Source organism: Guillardia theta, assembly GCF_000315625.1.
Source record: "Guillardia theta CCMP2712 unplaced genomic scaffold GUITHscaffold_127, whole genome shotgun sequence".
Taxonomy (NCBI): Eukaryota; class Cryptophyceae; order Pyrenomonadales; family Geminigeraceae; genus Guillardia; species Guillardia theta.
In genome coordinates this window covers 9126-22496 of record NW_005434547.1, presented here as the reverse complement: position 1 = coordinate 22496, position 13371 = coordinate 9126, and the positions used below count along the sequence as shown (strand labels likewise).

The 13371-nt window shown below is 53.0% G+C and overlaps 4 protein-coding genes across 4 annotated transcripts in view; 2 read left to right on the top strand and 2 right to left on the bottom strand.

Moving 5' to 3' along the window:
• Nucleotides 1-1944: 1944 nt before the first annotated feature.
• Nucleotides 1945-2603, bottom strand: GUITHDRAFT_155497 (hypothetical protein). The gene has a single exon (XM_005822302.1). It carries the CDS (start codon nucleotides 2447-2449, stop codon nucleotides 2030-2032), a length of 420 nt encoding a protein of 139 aa, XP_005822359.1. The 5' UTR covers nucleotides 2450-2603; the 3' UTR covers nucleotides 1945-2029.
• A 2391-nt stretch (nucleotides 2604-4994) lies between these two features.
• On the top strand, nucleotides 4995-5657 carry GUITHDRAFT_155495 (hypothetical protein). The gene is made up of 2 exons (XM_005822301.1): nucleotides 4995-5146; nucleotides 5204-5657. The coding sequence occupies exons 1-2, from the start codon at nucleotides 5017-5019 to the stop codon at nucleotides 5245-5247; spliced, it is 174 nt and encodes a 57-aa protein (XP_005822358.1). The 5' UTR covers nucleotides 4995-5016; the 3' UTR covers nucleotides 5248-5657.
• A 1235-nt stretch (nucleotides 5658-6892) lies between these two features.
• GUITHDRAFT_146493 (hypothetical protein) lies at nucleotides 6893-11563 on the top strand (the record flags this gene model as incomplete). Its single annotated transcript, XM_005822300.1, has 7 exons — nucleotides 6893-7494; nucleotides 7539-7624; nucleotides 7671-7825; nucleotides 7874-8434; nucleotides 8488-8604; nucleotides 8661-9084; nucleotides 9270-11563. 7 exons carry the CDS (start codon nucleotides 6893-6895, stop codon nucleotides 11561-11563), a joined length of 4239 nt encoding a protein of 1412 aa, XP_005822357.1.
• A 133-nt stretch (nucleotides 11564-11696) lies between these two features.
• The window catches only part of GUITHDRAFT_165977 (hypothetical protein), a 3170-nt gene continuing 1495 nt past the window's right edge, over nucleotides 11697-13371 (bottom strand). The window contains exons 8-12 of the mRNA XM_005822299.1: nucleotides 13092-13222; nucleotides 12550-12604; nucleotides 12223-12502; nucleotides 12136-12175; nucleotides 11697-11997 (exon numbers count right to left, since the gene is read on the bottom strand). Coding sequence (XP_005822356.1) covers nucleotides 11775-11997; nucleotides 12136-12175; nucleotides 12223-12502; nucleotides 12550-12604; nucleotides 13092-13222 — 729 coding nt within the window. The 3' untranslated portion in view covers nucleotides 11697-11774. The remainder of the gene's footprint in view (nucleotides 11998-12135; nucleotides 12176-12222; nucleotides 12503-12549; nucleotides 12605-13091; nucleotides 13223-13371) is intronic.

Below are 13371 nucleotides of genomic sequence, written 5' to 3'. Positions count from 1 at the left end.
CTTCCTCTCGCATGATCTCCCCTTGCTCTACACTCTCCTTCCCACTTTTCTTCCATCAGGATTTCTTCCTCTTTGCTACCCTCACCCAGCTCAAGCAGGAAAGTCTCAATCCTCGCGCTTCCAACCCATCTCATCCATCATGCATATTCACCCTCTACATGGTCAGCAACTGATAGCCTAGTTGGCGTTTCCTGGTTTTTCAAGGCTCAATCAAAGCTGCTCACCTCCCCTGCGTGCTTCAACAGCTCTAGCAATGTAACATCAAGGTATTCGTCCATCCATCTTCCTCCCTTACTGTCTGACTGCAAACTTCTCGTTGTTCCTCAAGATACTTTTCCATTCTTTTACCTTCGCCTATTTCCCCTCGCTCGATGACACCCATCGCTCATATGAACTCGATCGCTCCCTTTTCTCTGTATCCTGACCATTCTGTCCTTCTCCTCGCTTTCTCTTCATCTTCTGCTCTCTTCCTCTTTCTCCCTCTTCTTCTCTCCTCCTCTTCTTCTCTCCTCCTCTTCTTCCCCTGCCCCTTCTCTCATTCCCTTCCTCGTTCCTTCATGTTGTACATTCCGCGCACGAGCTCCCTGACTTCTATGGGCTCCTCATCCCCACACAACACTGAGCACCGGCCCGACCCTCGGCCCGGCCCGGCCGACCCGGGCCTCAGCCCGGCGAGCTCGGAGGCTGCCCGGCGTACCGGGCCGCCGGGGCCGCGGCTGCCGCGGCGCCGCGCCGGGCCCGGGGGGCGGCCCGGGCCCAGTGACTGCGGCACCACGCGGGGGCGCGTGCTCAGATGGCCGTGCCACCGTGCCAGTGACTGTGCCAAAGCTCAGCCTGGCAGAGTGTGCCGCAGCCGTACGGCGCGGCGCCTTGCCGCAGTGCCCGGGCCGGGGCCCGGCCTGGGTGAGTGCCGGGCGGCCGGCATGGCAGTGAGTGACGCCGCGGCCCGCCCGGCCACCCGGCGGGGCCGCGCCGCCCGGGGCTCGGCCCGCCGGGCCGGCGGAGGCCGGGCCCGGGCCGGTGGCCGCTGCCAGTATGGGCCCGGTGGTCACGCGGCGGTTGACTAGGCCGGAGACTGTCGGCGGTCCGGGACTCCGAGGGACTCACCAGGCCGGGCCGCCGGGCACTCAGGCCGCAGTGCGGCGGCGGCACGCCGTGACGACTCACGGTCCGAGTGGCGGCAGACTCTCAGCCGCAGAGGATCGGACCGTCTCAGTCCGACGGAAAGACGCCCGGGGGGCCGGGTTCAACCGTTGACTCGCCGAATCGAAGGCCCGGCGGCCCGCCGCCGTCCGACGACGGTCGGCCCGGCTTGCCGGGACTTCAGGGCTCCGCGGCTTGAAGCGGCCTCACTGAGTCCGACCGACGGCCCGCGGTGCCGTGACTCCGAGCTCGGAGGCTGTGAGTCGGACGGCGCCAGCCGGGCCGCCGCTTCGCCGTACGGTCCGACGGTCAAACGGCACGGTACCGTCACTGAGTCACTCAGGTCACGGCGGCCCCCGTGACCGTCAGGCCTGGCACTGCCGCGCCGCGGCTGCGGCCGCGTCAGGCTCGCAACTGCCAACTTGCCACGTACGGTAAGGGTCGTCTTGCCAAATTGGTTTACAGCCCGATTTTCAGTCACCAGCGATCCATCTTGATCACTGTGACAGCAAGGATTGACTGACCGACAGTGAGTCGGCATTCAGTAGGCTCGATCACTCCTGATTACTGTCAAGTCATTCACTGCCGTGATTAAGACTAACTAGTAAGTTCCTTGTTGCGGAGACTTGAGCTCGGGAGTCCAAACTTTTGCACTTCTAATGAATGACATATCTCTCACATCAACTGAGAGACTTGAGCTTACTGTTTGCAGGTCTCTGATACTAATAACTGAGGGCTGAGCCACTCAGGGTGAGCGATTCCGCCTGAATGAGATGCCTTGGCAAACCAGGCAGAGGGTGTGTGATCAACGAGGTTTCATATACAAAAGATAAAAGGAATTAACAGAAACAAACATAAATAAACATTGAGGCGAAGCGATTTCCCTTTAGCATTGCAGCTTCTCAACGACATTTTTCTCCGCAAGCCCTTGCAAAATCTCGAGAAGTCTGTTGTCTTTCGAAGCAGACGTCAACACGTCATGGTCCTCAGAGAAAGATTGTCCAAGGTAGCACGAAAAACGTCGATTGAGGGGGCTAGGGCCTTGCTTTTCTTGGAGGGATCCGGAGCTTGCTCTTCTGTTTCTTGAACATTCCATGCCCTGATTGCCCTGATAGAGGGTGTGCTCACACAAGTTCATGCCATAAAACTGTTCGAAATCATCCTTCAGCACGGCTCGACTCTTTTTGTTCCCCACTGGCTGCACATCCTCATTCGCAGGCTCTGCCAGATGCACGCTCCGTGGCAAGCTCTCCTCCTCGAATGTGTGCAAGCTTTGGGCGACGGTCTCCATGCATCGGAACGCCATCAAACACATGCCAGATAGCTCCGAGCAGACGATCTGTCGTGTTCTTGAGGAAAAGTTGAAGAGAAAGGTGGTTTAGGGAGGAAGTTGATCGTTCGTTGCTTCAACTCTCTGCTGCTGGCAACCGTTGTGTGCTGTTTGCACTTCCTTTCTCTGTTTCAGATCTTTGTGCAATGCTTTACCACACTTATTACTACAGTCTTGTAGTACAAGTAATTGATTTCGATTTCTCAATGTATTTTTGAAATTTAGGAAGGATAATGTGGTATGGAGAGATTTTCATTCAACAAAATTTGTATTCCCCCTTTGCAGATACGAGCCATGGCCCCGCCTCCCGACAAACCTTGAAATCCAGATTTCCAATCAGAGAATATTTATTCTCAAATTTCAAAAATACAGGTAAATATTCATAGGAGGTCAAACAGATCGTTACTGCGACCCCTTTGAGAGGTGTCCGTGATTGTGCTGATGGCACATGGACATAGTCATTATAAAATGTCATAAGGTTGTTATGATTGTACTACACCTATTATGAGAAAGTATAACGTCAGCAAACAGTCTTTCGGACCCCCTACCGGCCTCCTGACTTCAAAAGTGGGGTGGACAGGGGACCTCTTCCACCAGGCGCGTTATGAATATTATGCTTTTTATATATCGTTATTCATAATGGTCGAATATCCAGGCGTGACTGTGCCGGGGCGGCCGTGACGCAGTCAAGGAATTGAAGTGAGTGCCGGGGCCACCCAGCGGGCGGCCCGCCCGGTCAAGTGCCAGCAGTGATGGCACGGTGCAGCACTGATAGTTCGGGAGAAATGCCAGAAATGGGATGGTGGAAGCGATGGAATTGGAGGCGGCGGCTGGTGACGGCGGTATTGGCATGCATGCTTGGAATCAGCGAAGGTAGAGGTGAGAAGATGAAATCTCACGTTAAGAGAATGCAGCTGCAGAATCCTCTGTGTGAGAAGATGTGGACGATAACGTGGTTTTACTCTGGGGCTGGATTTATGGAGGGATCGCTATACATCGGTTGATGCTTGTTTGTTTGCAGACCAAGAAGGAAAGCTCAAGAAGGCCAATGAATGGTATGACCATAGCTCTCTCAAGGAAGTAAGGAAAGCTGCTATCTCCGATGAGGCGACGAAGACGGACCATGTTGGGATCGTTAAAACCGGTGACTCAGCATGAGGGCAAGATAGCTCCGTCTCTGAAGCCTCTCAGGTGCCTTGAAGACGATAGACGAGATCAAGAAGATTGCAAAGAAAGAAAGCGACGAGGCAACTCATCTTCATCACAAGGTATGCTCGACCGTCCAGCAGTTTGTTCTTGCTTGCACACCCGGTTCTGATGGCGAATGCTAGGAGAGTCAGCCCGGGCTCCAAAGGTTTTCAGGGTGGAGTAACAAGAAGCAGCTTCTCGATGGCTGGAAGCTGGAGCACGGGAAACATAAGGTCCTGCTCGCCCCTTGAAACTCTCTGCACTGACTTGCTCTGCTCTCAAGATTCCGAGCCCTCCGTTGCCAGTGAAACACCACGACGCCGATGGCTCGTCCTTCTTTCTCAAGTGGGGGGATCAATCCAGTACAACTCCGACGACAAGTACACAGCAGGCTCATAAGCAGGTTCAGTGCTTGTCATGCTGAACGCCCACAAGGTCACTGAATGCTACACAGCAGGAAAGTAAAGCAGGCAAGGCGCCAGAGACCTCCCCGCTCTCCATGGCGAGGAAGGCCCTTGCGCTGGAGCGAATGTAGAAGTTCCTGTGCCCAACAAGCATTGCAAGTCTGATTTTTGCTTCTTTCTGGGCAGGAAGCGGAGGAAACGAGAGGCTGATTTGTGAGCGAGGGCTTTCAATTAGTTATTATTTCTTGTAACACAAGACAGGTTGGATAAAGCTTCTAAAAGTGCTGAGAGTATTCTAGATCGAAAGGTACGGCTAACTGATCACCCGAGTAATGTTGTAAATAGCATTCAGGCAAAAGCTCAAGCACAAGCAGCCATTGCACGTCAAACTGCCTACCAGAATGTCGTGAAAAAGATTTCGCAGTCGCACAAACAACCAGGACGGAAGACAACAGCCGGGCCGAGCATAACGAAAGAAGAGAATGCAAAATCAGAGAGCCAAAGGCTTGCCTTCGAAAGGCTGAAGCTCCGGAAAATGATCTATGATGTGAGTTCGCAGATTCAACATAACACATGGTTGAAATGCTCCTGTTGATCCACAGCTGCAACGCGTGGTTGGCGCGAAGAGTGCAAAATCTTCCGGACAAGATGCCTCGAAGCTCTCAGCAACCATGAAAGCGATGAATGTAAGGATCGCTCAATGCGAGATTGTTTTGTGGTTCTTTTCGTGAATGCTTCGCACGGCATGTCCTCGTACTGACATGCGACCTGTCAGAAAATTGAGGGGATTCTAGCTGCTCTCAAGAAGAAGCTATCTTCTTTGCACCCAAAGAAACAGGTAGAAGAGACTCTATTGCTTTGAGGAGATCAAAGCTCTGAACTGAACTGTTCGCGCTACAGCAGGCCTCACCGCAGCCAAGCGAACAGCCGGCTGGCAGCAGGGGAAGGACCATGACTGACAAAGGAAAGGAAGCAAAGGCAGCAAATACACACGCAACTTCCTCCACAAGCGATGAGGACGAGCATCAAGATTGGATGAGGAAGAAGGAGAAGAAGTGGGAGGAATGGATGCCGATCCCAGGTGATATCAATACCAGTATCAGACGTGAATGGAGTTTGACTTGGGATGGCATGACAGGATTCGGAGAAAAGAAGTCATGGCTCCTGAAACGAACACCCTAGAGTTGGGGTGCAGCGCGCAAAGAGGACAATCTCTTGACCAAGTCTACATTACATATCAAGGATTCATCCTGACGCTACTCAAACCAGATGGCTTCAGTTGGTCTGGCGGAATCTGTTGTAGTTCTCAACAACCTTGGATGTGCTGCCATCGTGGTTCAACTTGTGCACGGGAGCTATCGATCCAAGTCATTTTCACACAAACACGAGTAAGTTTGTGTACCATAGTGTCGCTGGAGAGCGACGATGGAGAAGCTGGCGATGGCTCCAGCAGCAACAACGAGGTTAAATTGAGTAGACTTGTTCATCTAAAGGGAGCGTGGTGTCAGTCGGCCAGGCTGCCCAGGAGGGGTTTTGAGTCAAGAGGTTTCAACAGTAATCACTTGCGGTATGAGAAAATCATTATCTGCCTCCTCCTTTTCTCAACCAAACAAGGCAACGAACTGTTCAAACCCATCCTGTGCCTAGTCGCCCCTTTCCATTCTCGTCTCCAATCACCTGATATCCTAAAAGTGTGCACTTAATCAATTCAGCTGTTCATCATCGGGCCTCTATGTTCTACTTGGATCGTTCCTCTTCTCCTTCGTGAGCAGCAGTGCTCAGTCTTCTCACGTTACTTCTACTCCTTCCTCGTCTCCTTCTCGTGCTCACTTGTCTCTCTTCATCTTCTCTCTTCATTCTCCTGCCCTGCCTTCCCCGCCCTGACATTCCCCGACATTTAAGGCCAAGCTCGTGCCGCGGGAGATCTTAGCGTTGTGAAATCTTGCTAGGAAATTTGAAACTCTACAGAGATCTTGTTGAAAATATCTCGCCAAAATCTCGGCGACCGTTATGCAACTTCAACCGTCGGACCCCCCAGTCACCCAGTCCGAGTCTGTTCGGCCCCGATGGACCGGGTGATTTTACGGTTACAGTTTCCGTTACTGTTTCGTTGTGTTGGCGGGAGATAGTTTCTGTCTCTAGTGGCCATTTTTCGCCAGGGGTCCTCAGCCTGTCCTCACCGAAAAGTGATGAAATTGATATCTGATATTTGAAAATGATCTTGTGTAGACAATAAAATTTATAACACTTTTTCAGCAAACTACCCTTCTTTCGGATTTTCTGCATTTGGCGCGCGCGGGCATGCTCAGCGAATTCATCCTGTCGAAGCCCGATAGAAGACGCAGGAGCAGGGCAGAATGAGAGTGTAGGCAGAGAATGCAGAATGAGAGTGTAGGCAGAGAATGCAGAATGACTGTCAACTGAACTGATGGGGGTGACGTAGAGGGAAGGGATGGAGGATCCATTAGCAAGAAAGGAAAGCAAATCTGTGATGATTTCGATTTCGTTGAAACATCGTGTCCGTGGTGCACGCTAGCAGGTAGGGGCATATGCAGGCACAATAATCACACGACAAAACACATTACATGTGACTTAAACAAATCTAGTCGTTTACAATAGTCGCTCAATGTTGATTTGCTTCTTACTCAGCTTTCAGGCGCTGGAAAGAATGGAAGAAGACTTGTCCAGGCTCCATTGAATTTGATTTGATTTCAAGGTCAATTGTTGATCACACCTGTCATCTTCGAACCATGTGTGATTGATCCAGTCTTTCTTCACTCGGAAAACAGTGATCAAGACTAGGGGTTGAATGGTCAAAGAATCAAACATGATAGCGACTTTAGGATCGTGCTTGACGTCGGAAGAAGTAATAAGAGCATGCCATGTGCTTGATTGCCTAGGGATACCCCAGGTCAAGATTGCCAGTCACAAAGTCATCATCAGAGACAAGTATGAAACGCCGACCAGCAGCCTCGTCGTTGTTTCTTCGGGCGACATGCAGGCTGCTAATAGGTTCCGAAGGAGGGTTCTCAAGGAACTGACACAGCTATCGCGGGAATCTAAGTTGATGGATAGACTTGTGATTCTGGGGATAGAATATTTGGAGCACTGCTTCTCATGCGGCAAAGGGATTCCTGATATGGTTGATCCCGGCTGCCGCATGCATTTAACTTCAACACTTTACGGGTGGAATGTTGCGTATGCAACAGATGCCAACAGCGATAAAGAGATTGAGGATGTATGCATGATGGTCAATGCCATGGGAGGAGATTATCAGAACGAGATCGAAGAAAAGACCAGGGTAATCATTCTATCACCTTCAATCTTGACTGCAGAGAATATGGAGAAGAGTATACTGGGCACACGATTGATGAATTGTGTAAACGGAGATGCGGAGATTTCAGTGGTTAACCTTTCCTGGTTGCAAAGGTGATTGTGCCTCGCAAGGATGCCAACCTGACTCTTCTCACCAGTTGCTGGAAACTGCGCACATTGCAAAAACCGTGGGATCATCGATTCAGACTGCTGGATGGGCATACAATATGTTCAACAGGACAAGGTGTGGTTTGCTTTCATGGTACTCCTAAATGATGAGATTCTTTCAGGGCCAAACGGAAAGCAGACTCTCAAAAGAGCGGCAGAAATATGCGGGGCGACATGGTCGGATCATCTGGATACTACATGCACTGTCTTGATCGCGACCAATGCGCACGGAGACAAGTTTGAGTATGCTCAACGCAAGAGGATCCCTGTCGTCAAGGTAATGAGAATCTTGCTGAATGAAACGAAACGCTCAGTATCGATGCAGGAGAGATGGCTGTGGGATTGTATCAAGTTCTTTTGCGTCAAGCGGCTGGATCACGAAGAATACAAGCCCGACTCAAATCGGAACGACGAATTCATTGTTGCAGTGACGTCTCAATATATAGACACGGCAGATAACAAATCAGCAGCTCTCGCGTTTGACAGGAACAAACGTCCAGTTCGAAGCAACATGAAGGGATCGAGAAGTTTGCTAAATGTTCAGGCGAGCAGTCTTTTGCTGAATGAGTGGCCAACCAAATGCAAACTTTCTGTGCGATGGGCGGATAATCTTGAATCCGTGCATTCCTTTTCAGAAGATCCGCTTGATGGTCAGACAACAGAAGATCCACTTGCCAAGATTGAAACGAGCGACGTCATGGGATCCTATGATGCGGATTCCTCAACGAAGATTGCTGACAAAGAGTTGAAATCAGCCCGATCAAAGTGTGAAGTCAACAATGCTGTACAGAACAACAATCATAAGCACACTTCTACCGTGGATAACAAAGTCTTGTCGCGTCGGAATCGGGGTGCTTTTCTCGCGCAGATCTGTGGTCAAAATGAGGTTTGTGACTTGGAATGATTCTTCCTAGATCTAAGATTCTTGATTTGTACTAGGTGCGCTCCGACATGCGTACGTCTGTTGCGGCAGATGTAACGGTTGCAGAGAACTTGAATGATGGAAACCGTAAGAGTGAGAGTGAACGTGAACCTTCAGCAGTCTGTCAGTCTGCGGTAAGCACCTACCCTCGTTCATTCTTTCGACCGTTAGATGATTCGATTTCAAACAGGGTGAAAGAAGGGCTTTGCAGGAGGAGGTTGTGGATGATCCTCCAAAATTCACCTGCGACGACAGGGACGATGAAAATGCTCCTTCCTCAATCGCTATGAAAGATGAAATGTCGGAAGAGCTTCACTTGGATGTGGATGGCCATGATGTGGAGTACAGAGCTGATGATTCTAGAGGAAAACCCTTCAGTGGAGTTGAATCAAGCCACCCCTCGCACCACAAGTGCAGGTCGCAGAGCAGAGACTCTGAATTCGCAGCGCGACGAATGGAGAGTGCATTTGCTATCTGCAGGAAACGTGACGTCACAGCCACAATCAAAATCGCAGAGCTCGATGTCAAATTACCCGGGCCTTCAAATCCTGAGCGCCACAAAGTCAGACAACATGAAGCAAAGGAACAGGATTCAATCTTAGAAATCTCAAAAGGTAATGACAAGAAGAACTCACATCAAAGAAAAGCACTCGAAGATGACGAGACATGCGAGATCGCTTTGAACAAGCAATGTGGGCCGACGTCTCCCAGTCGCGTTTCTAAATACGAGACACCAGTCAGTCTTCAAAGTTTTCCGGTTAAATCAAAATGGGCTCTTGCTCAGACATCCCTGAAACAGCAGAGGATGGAGTCGGCCAGCTGGGAGACGACATGGCTTCCAGCACGCCCTCCAAGGACGAGGGGAGTGTCGGAGAGGGAGGCATGAACCAGGAGGCAGAGGTGGTCGCGACCACGGCAGGAGGCAGACAAGACAAGGAAGATACGGTCAACGAACAGGCATTGGAGGAAGGAGCGACTACGGCAGGAGAGGCATCATGCGACGGACAGGCAGACGAAGAGGATGTAAGGGAGGAGGTTTCAAGTCCACCAAAACGATCCAAGAGAAGATCGTACAGGGGCAGGAGCTCAGCGTACACAAGAAGCAGACGCGGGGCAAATCAACCCAAGGAAGACGCTGAGGCTTGTGTAGATCTGACGGGCTCTTGCTCAGACATCCCTGAAACAGCAGAGGATGGAGTCGGCCAGCTGGGAGACGACATGGCTTCCAGCACGCCCTCCAAGGACGAGGGGAGTGTCGGAGAGGGAGGCATGAACCAGGAGGCAGAGGTGGTCGCGACGGCAGTGGCGGTGGCGGCGAAGGAGGATGTGATGCAGCTAGGACAAGAGCAGGAAGGAGCGACGATGGCAGGATATGGAGCAGAGGAGCTGGTGAGATCTGATGGACAAGAATCAGAGGAGAGAGGAGGAATGGCGGATACTGCGGAGTCAGAGGATGGGACAACGACGGCGGGAGTGGGAGCAGGGCAGGAGGTGGAGAATGCGGAAGAGGGGAAGGAGGAGGGAGAGAGGATGCTGGAACAGGAAGCAGCACCAGAGGAGGCGACGGGTATAGGAGAGGGATTGGAGGAGTTGACACAGGAGGGACAAGTAGTAGAGGAGGGAGGGTCGATGGCGGAGGAGGGAGCCGGGCAAAGGGCTGATGATGCGGCTGCTGAGGAGATGTCGAGCCCGCAGAAGCGATTCAAGAGTTGCTCATATGCCATGGCGATCATCTCGCAAGACTCAGCTGGCGGGTCTGCTGTACCGCCAGGTCCTGCGAGCGCTTCAGCTGTTGGCAGCTTGAAGGCCAGCAAGGGGACAAGTCGCAAGGCTCCAGCCAAGCCAGCTAGGGCCAACTATGTGCTTCTCAATACGCAGGTCATTGGATTTGAGATGTTTCAACCGTTACATGGCCGGAAGCCACGGACTTCGGTCGCACAACCGACGCAGTTGCAGCCGTTGACTTCAACTTTGACATCGAATTCCACTCAGCCGTCGAGCTCAGGCGGCTTGAACGTGCCGACTGCTGCCCAGCCCGCTGTGAAGAAACGCAGGAGGGCACGAAGAACTCCTCAGCTCCCGTCCCTGGCTGAGCCGCTGGAGGAGAAGGTGACGCCTGTCGGGTCTCGCTATCAGACTTGCGCAACCCCAGACTCAATCACTCCAGAGTTTCATTTGGCTACTAACGCCCTTCGCCAACTCGATTTCCCTGACGGGATCTCAGGTGTAGCTATGAAGCTTCAGTTCCCCGAGATGTCTCCAGGAATGCCAAACTCTCGCCAGCCGCTGCTATCTTCAACTCCCCAACGCGGCCTCGGTGGTATGTGCGACATGTCAGGCTCTTTTGCTGGGCCGGCAGCTCATACCCGAGATGCACATGGCATCCAAACTCTGGCCCAGCCATCCTTGACCCTCCAGCCATCTCTCAGCTCTTCGATGGCGTCTCAGCCTCTTTACCCTCCCCAGTCTGCCTTTCCAGCTCAAAGCCCTTTCTCAGCTCAGGCTCCTGTTCCTCCTCAAAATTCTTTCTCAGCTCAGCCCACTTTTTCTTCGCATTCTTCTTTCGGCTGCCAGTCTGATCTTTCGGCTCAATCATTTTTCCCAACTCAGGCTGGTTTTCCTGCACAACAAGGGTTTGCTGGTTCATCTACCCCTTTCCAGGCTCAGCATCAGCCGACGTTCGCAACCTCCAACACAGTTTTCCAACCTCACAACCCCTTCCCAGCTCTGTCTCAATCAGCCTTGGCGACTCCGGTCAACAAGCCCTTCACCTTCCAACCAGCTGCCGCCGAGTTCATCAGCTCGCAAGATCTTGTCTCGCCGCTAGCTCAGAGTGACTTCAACTTGCAGCAGGGACACTCGTACGGGTTCCCGTCCTACCCTGGGAGCTTGATGGCCAGTCAGCAGATGCCCTATGGCTCCTTCGCCGCAGCTCCTCCGGTGGCCTCGCAGGACTGGAGCCATGGCGGAGGAATGACGAGCTGGGGGCAGAGCATGGACGCGTTCAGGCAGGGAGGGGTTCAGCAGCAGCCCAGCTGTGTGAATGGTTCTAGCATCGGGTTTCTTCGTAGGGAGCCAATGGGATGGGGATGAAGGACGAAACGGGGCAAGCGAGAGGAGAGAGGAGAGAGGAGAGAGGAGAGTGGACAAAGGGAAACGAGGCGTGTGGGGTGGGGTGAAGTGGGGAGGAGGTAAGGGAATGAAAGGAGATGTACATACATGAGGTAGTGCTTGGATGCCTTTTTTGTTCATAGCTCAGCAATACAAATCTGAATGAGATAGTCTGACATGTTGAACCATCGCCCTAGTCCCAACTCTTGACAAACCCAGTAACGTAAAGGAGGAAAAATATTTCAGCTCTGCAAACTGTTATAGAAGGCGCGGAGGAACTGCCGGGGCCCCTAGTAGATGGTCTCTTCCGGCAAAGACCCTCGGCCCGAATGGAACCTCTCTCGCCCCCCGCTGAGAAAACGATCGCGCCCGCTGACTGAGAAGGCGTTGTCGTGGAAATCTTTCTTCTCCTCCTTCTGCCAGCAATCGTTACGGTGATACCCTCCTCGTCTTCCTCTGCTTTCAACCTACTGCCCAAATACCCTCCTCAAGAGCACCTCCTCCTCTCCTCTCCCCTCCTGACCCTCTGCCATCCTTCTTTCTTCCTCTCTCACCGCCACTGCCTGTTTGCGAAGGACGGGCACGCGATCTGGCCTGCTGAGAGCAAGTAAGGGAGGGAGCAGGAGACGAGGTACCTTTACTTTCGCCTCCAAAAGCAGCAGCTGCAGCCGGCGGAGTTGGCCATGCGATCATCGGGGTCGAGGGGAGGGATGCTCGGCTTCTCTTCTCCTTTCCTGCTTCAGCATGAGGGCCAAGGAAGGAGGCCAGAAGAGGAAAGGAGGATGTGAAGGCGGAGGAGGGAAGAGTCACGGGGTCAGCAAGGAAGGAGGGGGAGGGGAGGAGGAGGAGGAGGAGGACGGGAATCACAAGCACCTCATGTGAAGTTTGAGGCCCTCGGGGGAAGCCTTTCTCTTCAACACGCTGAGATGGAAGTGAGCTGCGGGCCGGAGCTCCGACATGATGAGAACCTCTTGGCTAGCGTGTCGGTCAGAAGCCTCTTGCACTTGCCCTTCCTCGCGATGTCTGCCGAAAGTTCAGCGATCAAAAGCAGGAGGAAGAGGAGGAAGGAGGGGAGCAGGAGAAGGAGCAGGAGCTGCAGGGGCAGGAGCAGGCGGAGCTGCAAAAGGTGCAGGAGAAGAACTTGCAGGGGCAGGAGGAGGCGGAGGTGGAGGAGGAGGCGTTGGTGGTGGTTGAGGAGGAGGACAGGAGAAACAGGAGGAGGATGGGAAATGGAGAAGCAAGACGAGGAGCATGAGGAGGTGGAGGAGGAGAAGCAGAAAGAAAAACACGAGCAGAATGAGCATGAGCATGAGCAGGAGCATGAGCAGGAGCAGGAGCAGAAGAAGCAGCAGCACGAGGAGAAGAAGCAGCAGAACAGCAGGAGGAGGAGGAGAGGAGGAGGAGGAGAGGAGGAGGAGGAGAGGACGAGGAGAGGAGGAGCACGAGGAGGGGGAGGAGCAGCAGGAGCAGCAGCAAGAACGGGGGATGATGCTTGTGGGAGTTGCGTCACCGATGGGCTTCCTGCCGTCGTTGCACTCGGCGAAGATGCATTCTGAGGCGGGTGCGGTCAGAGCCTTGAGCTTTGCGGAGGGAGAAACAAGAACCAGGGACAGTTCGGACCAGAAACTCGAGCGCGTCATACTGAAAGAAGAAGAGCAAATGAGCGACGAAAGAAGCGAGCAGGCGAAGGAGATAGAGGGAACGGGAAGGATAGAGGAGAGGGAGGGAGGGGAGGGAGGGAGGGAGGGGAGGGAGGGAGGGGAGGGAGGGAGGAGGAGGAGGGAGGGAGG